Source organism: Sceloporus undulatus, chromosome 3, assembly GCF_019175285.1.
Source record: "Sceloporus undulatus isolate JIND9_A2432 ecotype Alabama chromosome 3, SceUnd_v1.1, whole genome shotgun sequence".
NCBI classification, from domain to species: Eukaryota; Metazoa; Chordata; class Lepidosauria; order Squamata; family Phrynosomatidae; genus Sceloporus; species Sceloporus undulatus.
The window spans coordinates 86,190,772-86,205,945 of record NC_056524.1 but is presented as its reverse complement, the minus strand read 5'-3'; the positions used below and the strand labels follow the sequence as shown (position 1 = coordinate 86,205,945).

Below are 15,174 nucleotides of genomic sequence, written 5' to 3'. Positions count from 1 at the left end.
GGGGGGAGGGAATCAGGTCCAGCATTCTTCTCTCCCTCTGAGGCCTGGACCAAGGCAGATGGACTGGAGGGAGGGCTCTTCTTCTTCAGGCTAGCCCCTGATGGAACTGGGCCAGCCTTCTCTCTCCCTCAGAGGCCGAAAGATGACAGTTAGGGAGGGAGGAGCCTCCTTCTTCAGGCTAGCCCCTGATGGTACTGGGCCAGCCTTCTCTCTCCCTCAGAGGCCGAAAGATGACAGTTAGGGAGGGAGGAGCCTCTTTCTTCAGGCCAGCCCCTGATGGTACTGGGCCAGCCTTCTCTCTCCCTTAGAGGCCGAACGATGACAGTTAGGGAGGGAGGAGCCTCTTTCTTCAGGCTAGCCCCTGATGGTACTGAGCCAGCCTTCTCTCTCCCTCAGAGGCCGAACGATGACAGTTAGGGAGGGAGGAGCCTCTGTCATCATGCCAGCCCCTTGCCAGCTTGCCAATACAGTGGACCCACTGTATATTGGTTCATTGTGAACTCTGTTTTGTCATTATGCTTTTGACTGGGAAATTGATTAGAAGTAACTTTGACCATTCCTGTCCATCAAAAATGACACAGAGGATCATGGTTTTTTTTAGTTTTTGCAGGAAACCATGATTCCAGGAAAAAAAAAATCAGGCTTTCTGATTTCTGTTGTGTGCAAACTGGCATGGTGGGGCTTACATCAACCACTTGGATCCCTTGAACATTTCTGTTGAGCATCTGAAACCCCTTTTGAGCACTTGAAACCATAAAATGAAGATTTTCCAAGTTGAACAAGCAGGTGAGGTGGGATTTACAATCATTAAAGAGGACTGTCTGCTCTAGAAGGCACTAAAACAGCCCCACTATATACCAATATAAAATTAGTCCAGTAAGAAACTTACATACGGAAAAAATTAATAGTTCTTTAGAGAAAATGATTTCCACAACCACATCCCACTGTACCTATGATAGTAAAGAACTCTATAGTGTGCGTTTTAGTCTCCTATCATGAGATGCCTTCATCCATCCATCCCTCACCCCACAACATACAGAGGCCATACAGCCCTCTGTTTTAATATCTATCTGTTCCATAGGTTTAAAGATAAAGAAGAATATGAATGTAGAGAAAAGGAAGTAATACTATGGAAGAATTTGTTACATTTATGATCCTGCCAAACTAGGTTCAAGGTTTTACTATGATAAAACAAAGCTACTGATGATACAAACACAGCTTTATTGGCAGTAAGCAGATGGTGAATAAATGCATTAATAGAAATAATACTAAAGGCAGTTCTCTTATCTTCCGCCAGCTGAAGTATCTGGTCTTCAGTTAGAATGGATTGCCTTATGCTCCTAGACAAAAACGTCTCCCAGTTGTACAGTCTATGGGAATGAGGCCCAGGAAAACCTCCACTGGTGGGGATTACAGACCACCCACCCAAGTTAGCATTCTAGACGCAAATTCTAGAACAGAGACTTCATTCCTTCCTCTGACCACAGGTACTTGGAGAAAGAAAGTTTCCTATTTTCAAGGGAAAAAGCTTTACATCTGACCTATCAATCAGACACCTAAATACAGCATCATGCCAGGGGATGTCCTCTAGTCCCATCAGAAGTTTCTTTCTCCAAACCCCTGCAGCACTTTGCACTTCCTGAAAACCTGAGCCAGAAGGTTTTTCAGGGCTTTGAATCTGGTTTTGAGAATGCACAGGGGGCTGCTAGTAGGAGAAGAAATTGTTTCCCTTGCAGTTCTGCTCATAGAAACAGCTTTTCCAGTGGAACGACCCCTATGGATCCTGGTCACAGACATTTTATTCACTATAGTACTTTGTTTATGTCTAGGTTTGGAGCTGTCAAATCCAAACTGAAGCTGGAAGTACAAAAAACATAATATGATTTGATTCTCCATATTCAGCCTTTCTGTTATTTATTTATGGCATTTATTTATTGCCTTCAATACACCAGGGCCCCAGACGTAATGTACAATGAGTTAAAATATTTAAAATACTAAATAAATAACTAAAACCATTTCAAAGATTAACTTAATTTTAAAAATACAGTAGTTCTAAAACCACAGGTAACTAAAAACAGTTTTAAAAGCAGCTAAAGAGAACCAGAGCAAATAGGGCCCCATTCCCAATTTTAAGAGCCAAAGGCCGAGGAAAATAGTAGTTTTTGCTGCCAGCTACAAACCCAGAAGGGATGCCGAGAACTTGACCTCCTTTGGGAAGGAGTTCCACAGTCAGGGTGATGCTACAGAGAGCCCTGTCACATGTACCCCACCAACCTAGTCTCTAAGGGTGGTGGGACTAATAACAAGGCCTGTTATGATTATCTCAAATTTCAAGCAGGCTCATATGGGATGAAACCAACTTTCAGATATCCACATTCCTGGCCCCAAGCTATTTATGGCTTTATAGGTCAAGACCTTGCACTTGGAATCAAACTAGAAGCCAGAGCAGGTATTGTAGGACTGAAGTTATATGGTCTCCAAAATGTCTATTTTACAATAGTCTGACCACTTCATTTTGTACTAGCATTAGCTTCCAAACATTTTTCAAGGGCAGCTCCACATAGAGCACATTACAATGACCTATAAATCACTGTAGCCAGATATGCCCTTTCTAGGAAAGAACACAGTTGGCACACCAACAAAAGCTGAGCAAATACACTCTTGGCCTTAGAAGCTACTTGGACTTTCATGAATAGTGCAGGGTCCAGGAGCACCTCCAAGCTACAAACTTCATATTTGTGCAACTCCATCTAGAACAGATTTCAGTCACAATCCCAAGCTAACTTTCCAAGTGATCAATTGAACTTCGTTTTGGTCTGAGCTGAGCTACAATTTATTCACTCACATTCAATACTTCACTGTATTCTGGACTTCCACAACTTTGTTATTGTGACTACTATGGGTTAGTAGTTAAATTGGCACCATCATTCAGGAAAATTTTTTAATAATATGCAAATTAAATAGTTGGCTAGCAGTACAAAACTAATTGGTTTAATTTCAAAACATTTCAAAACCAATTGTGGAATTTCCAGGTGTTCCAAAGAATGAAAGTGTCTATGTTAGTATCGGCAACCTTAACTGGTCACACTTACTGCTAGCCAATTATTTGATTTGCATATTATGGTTTGTTTGAAAACATGAACCTGCACCCAGCCGCAAACTGTGTTTTACTATTCAGCAACAAATCTGAAAACACAATCTGTTATTAAGCTTATGAATCCTGGCTTGTTTTAACAATGGCTTCTACTTTCAACTGAATCCAATCATCACCACTACCATAACTGATTGTACAACAAATATAGTTGATTTTTAAATAATTCCACAGTACAGGTTGAGCCTCCCATGTCTAACATGCTTGGGACCAGAAGCATTTTGGAATTTTACAGATTTTGGAATATCTGCATATACATAATGAGATATCTTGGAGATGGGACCCAAGTCTAAATGTCAAATTCATTTATGTTTGGTATACACCTTATAAATATAGTTTGAAGGTAATTTTATTCAAAATAATTTAATAGTTTTGTATATGAAACAAAGTTTGTGAGAATGGAAACATCAGAAAGCAAATGTGTCACTATTGCAGCCACCTACATGGACAATTTTGGATTTTGGAATATTGTCAATTTTGGAATTCTGGATAAGGGAGACTCAACCTGTAATTCTAATTTTTATATGAATAGTTGGCTTGATCGCAGTTACTAAAGCGTAGCCTAAAATTACACACTCATAATGGGTTCATATTCATGATTTCTACATATTCAATAATGTAGAGAATACGCAGGGACTGTAAAAGTCCTGAATTCCTGACTCAGTTGCTGCGAATGACAGGCATCTGTTCCCTTGTTGACTGGGACACAGAAGGCTGATGTTTCCAACCCTCTCTGCAACTGATCTCCAGTGTAAGGAAGAATTGGGATGAGGTTCCTTTTTCTGTCTGTTGCACAAGAGATTGCTCACAGGAGGGGGACGGAAACATATGTCTGCTGTGTCCCAATCAACAGAAGAACAGAACTTCACTTGAGTACCCAGCTTGTTGTGGGCTATTAGCTTACAGTTGTAAATTGCTTAAAGACTGTTTAGGTGGTATGAAGTGGTATATAAATGAAGCTGCTATTGCAGCACCTGCTTCCCAGGAAGTCAAGTTGTTGGGGGGGGGGTAGGGGCTGGTAGATGCTACTTAGCTATATAATTAAGGTAGTTATGCAACAAAGACCCAAAACAGATGGTCCAAATAAAGTGGCTTCTTGCCGCTTTGGAGGCATGGTATTCAGATGATGCATGCCTCCAAAGTGGCTGGAAGCCGCACCAAGGACATGCCAAGGCTGCAAAAACCAGCCTCTTCAGGAGCGGATTAAATCCACTCTTGCCAGTGGCCTGTCTGAGACTGCAGTGGCAGCTCAGTTTGAGAGTGGGCCATGTGATCGTTGCAGTCCCAGACCAATTGTGGCCCATCTGCTTCACCTTTTAGTAGCGTATGTAGAATTCTGGCCATAGTTTCCACAAATATTCATAAGAAAACAGCAAAACAGTACAACCACATTATTTCCTATTATTCTCTAAGTACACATGCAGGTTGAGTATGAACAAATCTTGCCAAGAAAATCTCATGAAAGAGAGGAGAGTTGCATGCAGGAAATACCTATCTATCTAAGGAGGGGGAAGAGAACGCAAAAATCTTCCAACAAAAACATTAATTTCATTTTTAGACTTGGGTCCAATTTCCAAGATCTCACCATGTATATGTAAATATTCCAAAATCTAAAGAAATCCAAAATACAAAGCACGTCTGGTCTCATACATTTCAGATAAGAAAGACTTACCGTAACCTGTATTTCATTTTCATATCATTTTATTTTACTTGCTCACCATTTGCCCACCCACTATCTCAACAAAGTAAACCCTTTGCTAAAATGTTGAACGATGTGTATTATCAATTCTTTAATAATTTTAAAATTCATGCCCTTGAAAGATGAGCTCATACATTTGATTAATTAACACCCTTTAACATTGATTTCAACCTTCAAGATTTTCCAGAACTAAATTAAAATGCTGCTCTCATAATAACTTACATTATTCTCATGGATGCCTTTTTTTAGTAGCATACATGCTCCGAACATAAAACTACTGTTTCCTTGTTCTTGTCTATTGACAAGAGAACTCACCCAAAGCACAAAATTCTTTGTTATGTGTGGATCATTTCCCCTTCCACACAGTATAAAATCCTGGGTAATGTATTTTGCCCATTAAATTATATTAAAGACAGGCTTAAAGCACTTCAAGAATGCTTTGGCTAAAACCTATACTGATGCTTTAAAAATGTGTATCAAAACTGCAGGACATCACATTTAATAATAGAGACAAACATTGTATGCATAATTGATATGCATAAACCAATGAATTATTTTCAGAGGCATTAAATTAATGATTATGCATTGACTCCATCCACCCAACAACTTTATCTGTAACAACAAAATGCCAAGAGAATAGTGCAGTACATGCTGCTCATTCTCAGGAAAAACAATGACAGGACAGACAGAAGGTGGAAAACAGCCTTACCATCATCGAGTGAAGAAGAATTACCCATGGTAAAGGGATGTAAATGGGGAAAGCTTGAAGAAATGTGAGTGGAAAGGAAAAGAAAGGCACCACTGGAAATGTAGAAAAAGAAGAGAAAAGGAAAAAAAAGTGTGAGGGGTAAAGGGAATATAGATTTCTACAGACACACTTAACAATAAGACTAACAAACTTTTCTTAAGAAATCTTAGGAACTGAGAGTCACAGATAAAGCTAGGGAAATACCTTCTATTTGGTATTTAAACAAATGAACAAACAACACACATTCAATAAAGCCTAGCCACCATTCACTGATTAAATAATCCTACCCCATTAGATGTAAATACCCTAAGTCTTCATGCCAAGAAAATTACATCAGGCAAACACATCCTCTGGGGAGCCACGTTCACACACAAATAACGATGCTCTATTTCCATCCAACATGATGTTAAACACAACACTTGCCTGCCCAAGCTAATTCCAAACTCGTGGCTAGGATTATTGTAAGGCAAATAATGCAGCACTCCCATGCCTAACTATTAATATAACCTAATGCAAGTTTTTGGTTCTGTTTTATAAAACAAGCTGCCCTTATAAAACAACCTGCATTCATTTTATGCTATGAGCAGTGCAACTGAAGGTATAGCCCCTCCTTGCTTCAGCCATCACTGCTTAAACACCAGAGACAATTGTGTGAACATTTGTCACCTCATATGCATTCACTTTAATTCCATTTGCCCTTAATCTGCCCGAAATCTATTTGTGTACATGAATTTGAGTAATTCTTTGTACTCCAACATGTTCACTTTCAACATTTTAGTATCACCAACAATTAACTTAATTCTCTACTCCATTCCTTCCTCCTCAGACCATTCACAAAGCATTCTTAAACTAGCAGTGTTCTAGTATGATGGACAAGCTGCATTATGCACTGACACAATACAGTTTATCTCCTAATATGTGGCTTGGTGTTTCCTTAATAAATACAAATATATACATACAAAAACAGACCAGAAACATTGTCAAGCTCGATAATAAAGTTCAGTTCATCTTTACTACAGCCATAGACCAGCACAGGTAAAAGGGAGATCTATAATACAGTGTTAATTTTGGTCTTTCAGTTTCTAGTTGTTAGGAGTCTGGATTTGTCAAGGCAAAAAGCATGCTGTTCTGATTTTCATTTATGCTTAACAAAAATGCTGCCATCCTTTGATTTAATGAATACATTTGACCAGAATAAAAATACTTGTGAGTAACCACAGAGCTGTGTGGTCTTCTCAGCCATTTTTATGTTTTTATATGCACTATAAATAGTCTCTGTTCCATATTTAACAATGGATCCATTTTTTTGTTATTTTAGTTACTTAGAAATTCACCCTTTTATCCACTATTACTAACAGAATCTCCCAGTTTGTTCTCATTGTTAGAAACCTATCCTTACAAGTTGCTGAATACTGTATGAATTTTTAGTTATGTAAGAAATTCTATGAATAAAAAATGGCTGACAAAAGTAGAAAATACTCTGCATCTTGCTGGCACCGATTGCAAAGTAGAAAATACTAAGTGTCATTATCTATAACACATTCAATATTTAGGTCCAGTACAAATTAATAAAACTTGTCCATTTTAAATGTAATGCATTTTTGTAATTATTTATACTTATTATTTTTAATTTACACTATTTACTTATTATTTGAAATTAATTTTTTATGTTTTCAGTTAAAGTTTTAATTTAAAAAGTACACTGTGTTGAATGAACAACTACCTTGCTGACCAGCATCCACTGAGAAAGAAAACACAAAAGGAACAAACACAAAAAAGAAACCAAAAAGTCTTTTAATGTACTGGTAACCTCACTTTAAACATGTTTACTTGGAATCAAATTCCACTGAGTACAGTGGTACTTAGTTCCTAGTGAATATGCTCAGGGTTTCAACTAAATTATTAAAAACTTGGTTTAAAATGTTAAAATAATAGTTCCAAAGAAATGCAAAACTGTCATGTCTAGAGAAAATGAAGATTAGCTACTGGAGCTTAATGTTTTATCAACATGTGCTCTAAAAAGAAACCACAACATAAAAATAGCAGTGCATGCTACCAACGAAATGTAGTAATGCTTACAATTTAAGATACAAAGACTCTGCCTCTTATGAAAACATGTCTGCTGCAGCTCAGTTGTTAGCGAACTGAGTGACTGAAGCAGATGACATTTGAATACTTCCATGTGAAAATGATGCTGGGTTTGCTTACAGATATGTGACCACTGTTGGAATAACTCACTTTATAGCAGAAGTTCACTACCTTACCAGCTGAGGACACCTTCCTTGTGCACTGCAACTTTGCCAATGTGGAAAATGTGATGGTATCTTTTATTGCCTCAAAGTGGTTATACGGTTAAATGGCAAGTACTTCAGGAAATCTAATCCATTTCTTTTCAACTACAAGGATCCACAACTACTTATGAAACAATAGCAGCTATTTCAGGTAACTAAAAATCTTAGCTATTATAAACTCAAGTAACAGAATGATTTGCACAACTGCACAAGAGATCACGGACATTTAAAATATTTTTTGACTCAGTTCTCTCTGTTTCATAGGAATGGTTGAAAACAATTTTCAAGTGATACGAAAGGCAGAATATGCTGCAAGATCCACTAACAGCAAAAAAAACAAACAACTATCTACTGATTTTAAGCATTATATGCTCCTATTAACACTGAAAAGTTAATGAGCATTTAGGAGGTAGATCAAGTATAAAAAGAATAACTTACCAATGTCATTGCTTCTTTCTGTAGAGTCCTTTTCTAAGGTGCTGGACAATGTACAGCCCACTAGGTCAACTTTTGGGATATCACTCCTGCAGCCAGAAGCAAAAGATGTTTACTGGAATTCTTAATATGATAAATTTTTAATTTGTACCTCACAAACTGGAAGAAAGAAGCACTCTACACACAGTATGTCCGAGTCACTGCTGACAGTCAGGCAGAGTCATCTCTTGTAAACCAATGTGCTGCTCGGATTAACCTTATCTTGTTTCTCTTTAACACCTGTCAAAAGGGCCTATTTTAGATACACTAATGTCCTAAATAATTTCTCAGATTTAACCTGCATCTTGAGATGAACAAATTCAGAAAGGATACCCTCTGAAGAGCAATTTTAAAAATAATAATTTCTGCCCCCAAATCATACTGATGTGAAAGGCAGAATATGCTGCAGATCCATTAACAGGAAAAAAAATCATGAAATGTCAAGCTGTGATAATGGGGTTTAGGCTCTCCCTAGTTGTGGCTGCTGGCTGCAGAGTCTTCAGTATGATTGGCTTCCTCATTGAGATTTGAATCACTAATGGCTTTTTGTTGACAGTTTCAGATGGGGTTTGTTTGCATTTCTAAGCCTGGAAAAGCACCAAAAGTGGAATACATTTTTTTTTGTAAATTAAAGACAAGAATGGTATAATCATTCATTATATACTATGTGATGTTAATATTTTTTTAACAGGCTATGTGCTTCCAGAAACCATCCACTCATTTGATTTAAAAAAAGTATGACGGTTTGTCTTAGTTTTGCTGTCTATTTAGCCTTGTTTTTAACAGGGATGTTTTCAAGAATGCAGGATGTCATACTTCTCTAAAGCTTATTCAGTGTGATTGTACAGGCATGAAACAGAGTTTTTGCATTCCTCCTTCAGTTGGAGGTGCAGAAATGGCTCCAATAGCAGATACAGTGCATGCTTCTTCTAGGGAGCAGGGAAAGATATTTTGGGGATCCAATGGAAAAAAGCACAGCCTCTGCCAGCCTTACACCTTCCAGATGTTTTCTACTCCAAATGTCAAAGCAACAGCTACTCAAGGTCAGAATTGGGGCGGGGTGTGGTTCAAAACATCTGGAGGGCACTAGGTGGAAGATGGCTGCATGGGAAGAAGCATGCTGACATTTCATGACATCTTATGTCTTAGATGGCCACCTCACTTTGTCTAATGGTAGTGCCAAGTTTCCTAAAAATAAAAGCAGTACTGAATGTACCTCTGAACATTCAATATTTCTCATTTTTAATATTTCTCACATTTACGGCTTGCTCACCATATATTGTCTTCTTTCTAGCACATTCTTGTTATTGAAAGACCATTCCTATGAAAACACTTTACAAAACTGATCAACATTATGGGTGGAAAAATGCAATGATGCCAACATCTTACTGAAGGATTGGCTTCCAGATTTTTTTCTTCTTAAAACAGATTTTGAATTAATCATATAAATCAAGATGTATTTATTTATTTTATTTTAGGATTGCTATAGTCTTTGCATACAAGTACACTTCAAAGTAGACAAAGCTGCAAACCTACACAAATTTACCTGCGAGTAAGCCCACTGAAAACAAACTTATCTCCAAGTAGAATTGCCTGGGATTATACTGACTGTCATGAACAGCACTTCGGCATAAGTGCAATTTAAATTTTTTATCATACATCATTTTTTAAAAAGAACAGATCAATAGAATACCTTGTATGGGTCATAGGCACAATTGGTCTTTCTGGTCTTCTTGGAGGCAACGTACCAGGTCTGTTCAAGGAGTTTGTTTTTGGTGGTCGAGGTTTCTTCGGTGGTATAGCAGGAACAGAAGGCTTCTGTAAATCTAATAGTTTTTGCTCTCTGTCTGGTCTTTCTTCAAATCAATTTTCACCCAAAAGAATAAATGCATTTTTAAGCAGAATTATTTGGCATATAACAGCTGCGACTATTGGCAAAACCTAATAAAAGGACAATCTTGCATAATCACTTAGGTCCATGGTGCAAATACTGTTTCCTAATATTTATTCTTTTCTTGCTGCAAACCTAAAAGGCAGCCTGACCTGCACTGTTAAATTAATGATTCTGGAATTGAGTGTATGTAAAGACGAGATTTCAAAACTATTCAATAACTTGCCTTCAGAAATGCTAGGAAATTTTTGTAAAAGCCAAGACTGCTGTTGTTACTGTTTGAAATACACATCACAGTAACACATCAATGAAGGGTTACTTTTGAGATTCCCTTAACATCTCTATGCCTCTTACAGGGAGAAAATGAGAAAACAATTCCAGCTGCAGAGAGAAGAGCTCTGCCATTCCACAGAACTTTTTCCCCCACCTCATTGCTAGCTCTTAGCAGGGAGAGGGTGAGCAGGTAAGAACATTACTATCTCTATGAGCCATGGCATTTAAACCAGAAAGACGACTTCTCCTATGCTGATCAAGAAGCAATCTAAGATGACATAGCAGAATCTTTCTATTAACTTTTTTGTTCTGGTTCCCTCAACTTAAATGTGAATCACAAAGTATGCATGGGAAATATATTAAGGAACTTAATTTGAACTCTTTTTATAAACTGGTACTGTACTACAAACACAAGCACACTTTTTCATTTGGAAGTACCCTTCTTACCTTTCTCTTCTGTTCGATGAGGAAGACATTCTGGTCTCTCAGGAGGTACCTTTTTGATTTCATGCTTTCGATCTGTTGTAGCTGTCAAAAATAGTAATGCAATTGTTTAAAGAGGAAATAATTAGAAAACTTGAAAACATGCACATGTAATTTATTCATCTAATGGCTCTCTGTTAAAAAGGACCAGACAAATGTCTATATAGTCTCTTTTTGTAAAAACAGTTTTGCACCTGTGCACACATATAAATAGGAACACACATGCATGGCAAGTGCCTATTTTGCCTGCAGCAAAGCAGTTCACCATGAGCATAGTAACCAAACCAGGTACAGATATTTAAAATATATTCTTAAATGTAATTAATGCAACAAAAAAACTGGTGGCAACTTAAAAGGACATAATTGCTGATATCTGCTGGTCTCATCCAGGCATCTCATTACTGCTGTTATCATTTCACATTTGGGTATGCGGATGTAGCCAGACACTTCTCCAGTCCTGCCTGCTCACCAAGAAATATGGTACGGCCATGGAGGGCAGCTTTGGGAACTTTTCAGTAAGATGGAAGAGGCTTTTATGTGCTGTGTAGGGAGGAATGTCAACCCTGGCAGGACCCAGAAAAGACCATCCACATAAGGGATGCATAAGGGAAACTTACATGTGCATATATCCCTAACAGAATGTTGTCCCCGCATGTTAGAAGAAACTCACTGAAGCACTAGGAAATTCTTAGCCTTTACAATATGCGGACATGCAATTGCTTGGGAATACCGTGCAACTGCCCTGAGCTATGTAATGGTGAAAAACAGGATATAAATGTAGTAAATAAAGAAATGAACAAACAGAAGTGAAAGAGTACTAGGGGGTGCTAAGCACAGTGGGGCTACCTGTGAGTAATCCACCACAGAACTGGTGGTGGACTGGTGGAACTGGTGACCAGTATGACAAAAAGTTAGGGCCATATATAATACTCTGTCATTTATGGAAATAGGTACTTGTGGAATTTCAATAAAACTAGATATTTAAGCCACAGCAAATATGCATTTCAAATCTTTCATTTCAATAGCATTCAAAGACATAGCCATGTGTGGGCCCATTCACACTACAAAAAAAATCGGTTCTGAAACCGATTCAATCACGTGAAGTTCCTACTCACCCCGAATCTCACACAAGCGAATCCGGGGCTTGCACACCCGTTCCGTGTTAAATGGCCCCTAGCACGGGTCTTTTGAAATCGGCGCAAATACCGTTTCTTTTTAAAAACCCCGGGTCCTGGGAATGAGAACTTTGGCCTCGATCACGATCGATGCAAATTGAGGGAGGGATTTAGGTCAGAGGGTGGGCAAAGGGCAAGGCATTTCCTCCCCTCATCGGAGGGGAGGGGGAGGAGGAAAGAGCCCTGGGAAGAAGGGAGCAAGGGAAGGAATTCTTTAGGAGCCTCTTTTCCCTGCATCCCCTGCCCAAAGCCCTCTGTCGCTGGGCATTCCTTCCCTTGCAGGAGGAAAAAATCAGGTCACGAACGGAGCTGACGTCAGGCAACCCCCCCCCTTTTCAAATTCAAACAATTTTTTTTTGAGCAAACATGCGCATTGTTTATATTCCAGAGGCAGATAGAGCCAGGCTTGCACTTTATATCCTTGGATCTCCTTGCTTTTTGCAGGGTGGGAAGCTACAAATGTTGCAAACAATCAATGTTACATTTTTAACAATTTTTTTTGAGCAAATATGCGCATTGTTTATATTCCAGAGGCAGATGGAGCCAGGCTTGCACTTTATACAGTGGTACCTCGGGATACGAAATACCCAGGTTACGAAATTTCCGGGATACGAAAAAATCCCATTGGAAATAATTGTTCCGGGTTACGAATGTTTTTCGGGTTACGAAAATTTTTTTTGGTGCTTTTCGGCGCTTTTTCGCACGAAACGCGGCTTTTCCCCATTAGCGCCTATGGCAATTCGGCTTACGAAGGCTTTTCGGGTTACGAAAGCGGCCGCGGAACGAATTAATTTCGTAACCCGAGGGAGCAGTGTATCCTTGGATCTCCTTGCTTTTTGCAGAGGGGGAAGCTACAAATGTTGCAAACAATCAATGTTACATTTTTAACCATTTTTTTTGAGCAAATATGCGAATGATATGTCTTCTTGAGCAGATACAGCAAGGGAAGCAAAGGGAAAGCTAATGTTGCTTTTAAAAGCAAAAAAATAAAAAAAATAAAAAAGCATGGCAGTCCCATCTCTGCCTGGGACAAGGGCAGATCTGACCCAAAAGCCCACAGGTTTATTAAAAAAGAGAGAGAGAGAGAGGCATCTCTCTCCCTGCTTCAGCCGCTGAAACCCCTGTGCCTGGCTCTTTAAAAAGGGAGGACACTTCCCCCGATGCTCTGCAAACGTCACCATGACGATAGCTTGATTGGCAGCGGCCACTTCGCCAGCAGACACAGAATGCATTCGATTTCTGTCAAAATGCATTCGATTTCAAATTTGTAGTGGGCACTTGCTAACAGAGCGATTCAGGGGAGGGGCATCCGGATCAGCCCAGTTCCCTCCACATCTTTTAGGCCAGTATGAATGGGGCCTTAGTCTAGATCACTATTCAAAGGGTTCTTGAAACACTTTTGAGACTGAGCAAAAGAGTTAGTAGAAGTCTATAAAAGCTTATGCTACCAACTTCTTTCTCTGTGTTAGTTTCATTTCCATAATGAATGAGAGATAAAATCAGTGGGGTTTTTGTTAACAACCACTAGGTGGGAAAAGAAACCAAGTGGTATTTCCACTACAGAATGATTTGAAGATATTGTCTGGTATCGTGTGTGTGTGCCTTTGAGTCACCTGTATACTTATGGCAACTCCATGAATTTCATAGGGTTTTCTTGGGCAAGGAATCCCCTCAGAGGTGGTTTTGACAGTTTCTTTCTCTGAAATACAACCTACAGCAATTGGTACTTGCTGGCAGCCCCCACCCAGGTCCTAACCAGGGCTTACCTTGCTTAGCTTCCAAGATCAGATGGGACCTGGTGTCTCTCAGCTATCTAAACTCTTATGATAACTCAGTTATAAAACTAAAGCCAGTCAATAGTAAAAACCATGATGCAGTAATTAATGTTTTAAAAAGAATAACAGTGAATTGATCCATAACCCTTCATGGAGAAATAGAACAATCATGTTGTGTAATTCAGTTAAAGGGAACAAATTTGTTTTATAATTTAACCAAACTGGTACTTAACTAGCTCTGCCTGTCTCAGGTTCCTCACTGCCATGAACAGCTTTGGAATACCAAGAGGAAACTATTACAGCCAGAAAGCACCTGTAATTTAGGTGTTTAAATGGTATGATAGATATAGTGATACTGAGCTTCCATTAGAGAGAGAAAAGTGGTTGCACTGTCTGTAAGGTGTATTTACTGATGTTTATTGTATGACAGCAGTGCATTACCTGATCCTTGTTTGAAGGCAGATGCTGATGGAGGGGGTGGTTTCTTGGGTCTCTTCAATGAAAAAGGAAACAAACACAAAATTACCAATGAGAATTCAAATCAGACAGATTATTCATATTATTATTACATCTCAATGAGAAAAACAATTCACTTCATACATCCTTTGTCTCTTACCACAAACTAAGAAATGAATACAACAGATGGCTCACAAAGTGGACTGCAGTCCGGGAAAATGCATGCCAAAATATATTGATCAGTCTTAAAGTTTCCACAAGATTCCTTTTTTAAAATTCCCTACTTTATTATTTTCATATGGCTCTTATCCCATTATGGAATGTATTATAAAGGGCAGATTTAAGGATTTTCAGTGAAAACAAACAGATACATCCAGAGATACATCCTTCTTAGGCGTGTTTGGTGGGAACAAGAGAAAGAGTCTTCTCAGTGGCTGTTCCAAAGCTTTGGAAATCCCTCCCTAGAGAGGCCAGGATGGCTCCATCTCTGCTATCCATTCAGTGGCAGATAAAGACATTCTTATGCTGGCAGGCCTTTTCAAGCTGATAAGAGCTGGGACTTAAATGCTGTGTGTTTTAAATTTTAAAGTTCGTATTTTTAACATATTACATTTTAATTCATAACTTTTTAAACTTTTAAAATTGTTTAATTGTTTTTTAAATTTTATATTTATACATTTTAATGTACTTCTTGAAATTGTATTGTTTTTAAATTTGCTTTTAGCCGCTTTGAGTCCCTATGTTGGAAAAACATGGGA

At 38.6% G+C, this 15,174-nt stretch overlaps 1 protein-coding gene and 1 long non-coding RNA gene across 5 annotated transcripts in view; one reads left to right on the top strand and one right to left on the bottom strand.

Annotated features, from left to right (window-relative positions):
- Nucleotides 1-15,174, bottom strand: part of SH3KBP1 (SH3 domain containing kinase binding protein 1) — a 260,100-nt gene that overhangs the window by 41,414 nt on the left and 203,512 nt on the right. Inside the window, 4 exon segments of the mRNA XM_042458735.1 lie at nt 8,328-8,413; nt 10,057-10,219; nt 10,975-11,055; nt 14,402-14,453. Coding sequence (XP_042314669.1) covers nt 8,328-8,413; nt 10,057-10,219; nt 10,975-11,055; nt 14,402-14,453 — 382 coding nt within the window.
- The window catches only part of LOC121926099, a 135,328-nt gene continuing 127,854 nt past the window's right edge, over nt 7,701-15,174 (top strand). For 3 of the 4 annotated variants that reach the window (XR_006102976.1, XR_006102977.1, XR_006102975.1), the window contains exons 1-2: nt 7,701-8,040; nt 10,611-10,717. This is a non-coding gene — a long non-coding RNA (uncharacterized LOC121926099). The remainder of the gene's footprint in view (nt 8,041-10,610; nt 10,718-15,174) is intronic. The other variant, XR_006102974.1, reaches the window with a different exon arrangement.